The sequence below is a fragment of the Leptopilina boulardi genome, unplaced genomic scaffold (genome assembly GCF_019393585.1).
Source record: "Leptopilina boulardi isolate dan_hultmark-lab unplaced genomic scaffold, ZJU_Lbou_2.1 LbouV2_280, whole genome shotgun sequence".
In the NCBI taxonomy this organism is placed as follows: domain Eukaryota; kingdom Metazoa; phylum Arthropoda; class Insecta; order Hymenoptera; family Figitidae; genus Leptopilina; species Leptopilina boulardi.
The window spans coordinates 935823-942095 of NW_026137841.1; the positions used below are offsets into that span (position 1 = coordinate 935823).

Sequence of the window (6273 nt, forward strand, 5' to 3'; positions counted from 1 at the left end):
AATACATTGTCTCACGAATGATAAACTTATTTCATGTAAAAGTAAGCTATTACAATTGAATCCTTTCTTGGATACTGAAGGATTGCTCAGGGTGGGGGGTAGACTAAAAAACGCTCCAGTACCGTTTAATCAAAAACATCCGATTATTTTGTCATCGAATAACCCATTAACAATTTTATTAATAAAAAATGAACATGAGCGTCTATTACATGCCGGATGCCAATTGGTAATGGCATCACTAAGAACTCAGTATTGGCCAATCGCATGTAAAAATGCCGTTAAAGGGGTCTTACGAAAATGTATAAAATGTTTTAAAATAAAACCAACAAAAATTGAAAATATAATGGCAAATTTGCCAACAGCACGCGTAACTCCAGAACGGCCTTTTTACACGTCTGGTGTTGATTACGCGGGGCCTTTTTATCTTGTAGAAAAGTCTCGAAGTCGCTCTCAAACCAAAGCTTATATATGTATCTTTGTATGTTTTGTAACGAAAGCGGTACATATCGAATTGGCACAAAATCTTTCAACAGATGCCTTTTTTAATTGTTTACGACGATTTGTATCGAGACGAGGACTGTGTAAATATCTTTATTCTGATAATGGAACAAACTTTGTCGGAGCAAAAAATGAGCTCAAAGAATTAAAATCCTTATTGTCTAATAGCAAATTTCAGGAAAATGTTCTCAGTTTTTTATCCACTCAGCAAATTGATTGGAAAATGATTCCCCCCGCAACACCACATTTTGGTGGACTTTGGGAAAGCGCGGTAAAATCGGCGAAATATCACTTACATCGCGTGGTAGGTGAAACCCGACTTACTTATGAAGAATTGTATACTGTTTTAACACAAGTGGAAGCGTGTCTGAATTCGCGTCCTTTGTCTCCCCTCTCACCAGACTTACAGAATATTCAACAAAATCGACTAAATCGATATCAGCATATGCAATATATGACTCAACATTTCTGGCAACGTTGGCAGAAAGAATATTTAAGTCAACTACAACAGCGTTACAAATTGTCACAACACAAAGAGAACCTTATTGCTCCGGGTACATTGGTAATTTTGAAAGAAGATAATTTACCACCAACAAGGTGGCGATTAGGTCGAATCACAGAACTTCATCCAGGTAGTGATAATGTAACACGCGTAGTCTCTATCCGATTAGCAAACACTATTGTAAAACGCCCGGTTTCTAAGGTGTGTATTCTCCCGATTGAGGAATATACAGACAATAACAAGCAAACACAATAGTCACCTAAGCAATATTATTTCTATTTGTAGTTTTATGATTGAAAGAAGATCCTTTCAAGGTGGGCGAAATGTTAGAATATGAGAATGGTTATGCTGTTTTCTCATCGTATATTTTTGCAACTGAAAGATATGTTTTGTATTTTGTCATGTTCTTACCAACCTTAAGGTTTTGTCTAAATATATGTTGAAATTAAGATCTATCAGTAAAGAAATACACAAAAAAGGTAATAAAATAATATAGTAATAACGGACACATCTGCCGGCCAGACTAGGCAATAGTACCTTTGATACCTGAGTTTATGACTCTCTGTACCTAGCCCTTGCTCACGATCGTACGGGGCTAATTTTCAAAAAAGGAAAACATTATTTAAAATATTATTTAGGCAGTGTTGCCATTTTGTCTGAATTGTAAAATGTACAAATTACCAGATGATTGCGACGTTGTCAAATCGTGTCCTTCTCGTTAGGACTGAATTCGAAAATACCTTGGTGGAAGGGCAGTTGGCTCACAACCACGAGAGATACGTCTTCGGTCTCATAAATTAAACTTCTTTTGTACAATGTAACAACTGTAATATTTTTCTAATGTATAATTAAATATATAGTGTGTTTAATGAACATTCGCATTTTTTCTTGTGAAACCTTTTGTATTCTATATTTTAGAAATGTTACGTAACTAGAACTTTAAAGAACAATAATTTGAAACATGAACATTCATTCTAACAATTTTTGTATTTGATTTATTGTATTGGATGTTTAATTTCAGGGTTTTTTATTTTTAGTTCTTTTTCATTTGTATATAATTTAAGGTGGTGGTTTTTTATTTTCTGTGTCTTTTAATTCCAGAATTTTCTTAGGTTTTATGTTTTTTTCAATTTTTTTACTTTATTTTCTTTTTCAGATTGTTTTCAGGTTTAGTATTTTAGATGCCAAAGTGTAAGCTACAGAAGAAATCTCGACAACGTCTCGAGAATGCTGAATTTAATGAAGTCTGTCAGGAGTCTGACAACTTCATTAAAATCGCTAAAAGTGAACTCATCGCCACAATGTCAATGACAGGTGATGAAAAGTTCGTTAACGCATTTGAATGGCAAAACAAGTGTCAGCGTTACAAAAATATATTTAGTAAATTTTTGCGAAGATCTGATTTTGAATCTTATAAAAAATCAACATGCTTAAATTTAAGTCAGAAACTTGAATACTTGCGTTGCCATTTCGATGCATTAATGAAACGTGGCGCGTGCTTGCAATTGAGTAATAATAGAATGAAATTTGATAAGGATGTTAATATTCAATCCTTTAAGGACGGAATTTAAAGTTTAATTCCCGGGCATCTCATTTAATATTCCTATACGTAAACTTAAATAATAAAATAATATTAAATTAGGTTAAGGGTAGCTTCAATGTACCGGAACGAGGTACACGTCTCTGGTATGCGCTTGTGGCAGGAATTCTTCAACCGTCATTTTTCCAACATGGAGACCTGTACGCCGCCGATGCTACGTCTCGACTGATGCTCGCTCCCGTTTTTCTCGCTGCGCCGCATGGGCGGAGCCTAGAGAAGACATGCAACCACCGCATTGGTGCGGTTTCTCACGACTGCTCTCCGTCAATGAGGTAGTAGTGCGTGGGGGAAGCCCGTTCGCACCGAGCATCCCAGTAGCATAAAAGCCGCGCTTCTCACGGTCTCGCTCTCACTCTCTGCCTATCTTCCGAGAAGACACTACGATCGCTGCCTACCAAGAGCCAAGCCACTTAGGGCCCACAACTTTACTCCCACGGACTCGACGCCTGCCAAGCGCATCCAGCTGCCGTGTGCCGACTTCTCCAGGGACTTTCGAGAAATAAAGAAACAACTTAATAAGAGAACTTGGACTCGTTTCTTTCTCGAACTTCAGAACGGGATCTTCCAACTCGGGCTTGTCTTTTGGACAACCTTAAAACTATCCGTCCTTTTCAGGACGTAACTTTGTTCTTAAATATATATTACTCGTGAGAAACTTGTCCTTTCAGGACTATTCTCCGACGAGTCATGTTAGAAGAAATTTTTGGTTCTAAGCATAATATAAATAATCCATCTATCAAACAACCTCCTTCAGGGGGAAACAAGCTTGTATTAATGTTCAAAATACAGACAATCAATGTTTTAAATGGTCAATTTTGTTAGCTTTACACCAAGTTGAAAACCATGCAGATCGAGTTTCTAAACATAGGCTTTATGAGAATGAACTTAATTTCAGTGGGATTAAGTTCCCTGTTTCACTCAAGGATATTTTAAAATTTGAGGCTCAGAATAACAATTCAGTTAATGTATATAGACTTGTCAAAAAGGCTGAAAAGGTTACAGTGGCTCCGTTAAATCTTTCATCACAAAAAAGGTTGTTCATGTAAATCTTCTTCGAATTGAGGACCACTACATTGATGATTATTATTTACGGAGGAGAATGAGGAGATCGATCAAGTAACCATCATCTCTTTTAACTACCATTATGTTTGGATCAAAGATTTATCAAAGCTTGTCAGCAGTAAATTGTCCAAGAAAAAAAACAAAAAGTATATTAGCGATCGTTGCCTGCATTACTATGGAGATGAAAATAAACTTGATAGACATGAAGAAAATTGTAAAATGATCAATAAAACGAGTAATGTGCTGCCGAATCCAGAGAAAAATTTTGTTGAATTTAAAAATTACCAAAACAAGACGCGTGTACCATTTATAATATATGCGGATTGTAAAAGTCTCTTGATACATCAGGAAAGGCGTTTAAAGTCGAACGTTCTGATTGGCTGAGACGAGCCAGCGAATATCAGCCTCACTACCTTACTACTACATCGTTCCTACGTCTCACGGATACAACAAGTATACTAGTAGTAGTGGTGGTGGGGATGGTTTTCGTAGTCCGTGCTGGAACGCGATTGACATGGTCATGTTTAAAGCTTTATTACAAAAAAAGTATTTAGAAAAATATTATTTTTGACATTTCTATATGAAAGAGCAACTCAAATACTATCGATTCGCATATAAAACTGGAAATTAATTTTTTGTCGCGTTAGGTCCCTTTTCTCGTGGAGCGTCACAATTTGTCAGAAATGGAGAAGAGGTTGTTTTAATAAAAGAAGATGTTGTACATTTTATATTATGTTTATTTTATTTGTTAGAGCCTTAATCTACTTACATTTCTTTGACTTTATTTAACCTTACTTTTAACTTTACATTCATTTTTTTAACTTTTATAAACTATATTTTAACTATTTTTAACTTTTTTAAAACTATTTTTAACTTTATTTTAAATATTTTTAACTTTATTTAAACTATATTTAACTTTTTTAAAATTCATTTAAACTATTTTTTAACTTTACTTTAACTTATTTTAAATATATTACATATCAGATTTTTTTATTTAACTATTGTGTGAGTTGTCAAATCAAAGCCATTTTACATATACATTGTTGCCACGGCTTTTGAGAACTTTCTCAACGACGGAAACATCTGGTATTTAACTTTTAATAGTTCTTCTTCGTAGAAACCACCTTCGATTGGCTGATTTTCATAATCTGCAAGTTTGTATGTAACTGGTTTTATTCGTTTAACTTGATGTACAGTGAATATTTCCGTTGTCCAGTTGGGGTGTATCCTTTTTCAAAGATGTTTTTATGTTTGCTGACTCGAACTCTATCTCCAACTTTAAATTTTTGTCTTCTCAGTGGAATTTTTCTTAGTTTACAAATACGTCTCATCAGTTCTCTTGTATCTTCTACGGTGACATCTTTAGGTTTCATACGAATCGTACAATGTTTGTTATTATTGTACTTTGATATGAGAATTGGTAAAAGATTAATCCATTTGTAATTGCCTCGTAAATTGAATTCAGGCTTATCATATTTTGTATAGTTCGGTTAAACCTTTCAACAATTGATGCTTTTAAATTATTATAAGTCGAATAGAGATTAATATTGAATTCTTGCATTAAACTCTTAAATTCAGAGTTATAAAATTCCTTGCCTCTATCAGTGTGCAAATTTTTTGGAATACGACCTTCTTTTAATATTAATTTCATGGCTAAAGAAATATCTTTTCCATTTTTACTTTTTACATGTACAGCCCAGGCATATTTGGAAAATATGTCTATTACTGTGAGCATGTATTTGAAACCTTTATTGAAATAGGAGTAAGGTATCATTTCTACCAAATCTGCTTGCCAGGTTTCATCTATGCCACGCATTTGAACTTTAGGACGAAGATAATTCCTTCTCGCTTGTTTATGCAGTACAGTTACAACTGTTAACTTTTTATCATTCATCATTTGGAATAAATGTAGTTTCCTTGATAATAATATTCTGTTGGGATTCAATTTGTTTTAGTTTTTCGTTAACTCTATCTTCAACAACTTGTATTAAAATATTCAAATTATCAATGGCTGATCTTAATGAAGATGCAATTTGAAAGATAGTTTTTATCTCGTTTCGGATAATTTGTTGTACATGTTGTAAATTTACTGCATCATGCAGCTCGTCAGTGTCTTGAACGTTACAAAGTCTTTTGCCTTCAATATTGTAATCTCCACTTGGAGTAACTTTAAATCCAATAGCAGAAGGTCCAGGTAGTCCACGACTTGCAACAGGTCATGTTAAAGAATGTCCGAACACATTAATGCTCATTGTAATACTAAGCAATTTTTCCATATGCTCTCTCTTAATATATAATTCAACCTTCACGAAGTTCTTCGATAATTGACATAATCTCATTATTGGCGATTCAAACAGCTACACTAGCGCCACAGTTGAACTAATTTAGGCGTGACTCGCTCTGTAGCACTCCATGTGTTTTAAATTATTTTTTTTTATTTAACGCTTAAAAATAATTTTACAAACGCAATAAAAATATCAGAATAATTAAATAATTTGAAATAAACTGTCAAAACAGAGACTGCTTTAGAGCGAGTCACGCCTAAATTAGTTCAACTGTGGCGCTAGTGTAGCTGTTTGAATCGCCAATTATGACTTGGATTACCAGCTTG

General features: G+C 34.2%; 1 protein-coding gene across 1 annotated transcript; it reads left to right on the plus strand.

Annotated features, from left to right (window-relative positions):
• Positions 1-343: 343 nt before the first annotated feature.
• LOC127282105 (uncharacterized) lies at positions 344-1255 on the plus strand. The gene has a single exon (XM_051306188.1). It carries the CDS (start codon positions 344-346, stop codon positions 1253-1255), a length of 912 nt encoding a protein of 303 aa, XP_051162145.1.
• The last annotated feature ends 5018 nt before the right edge of the window (positions 1256-6273 follow it).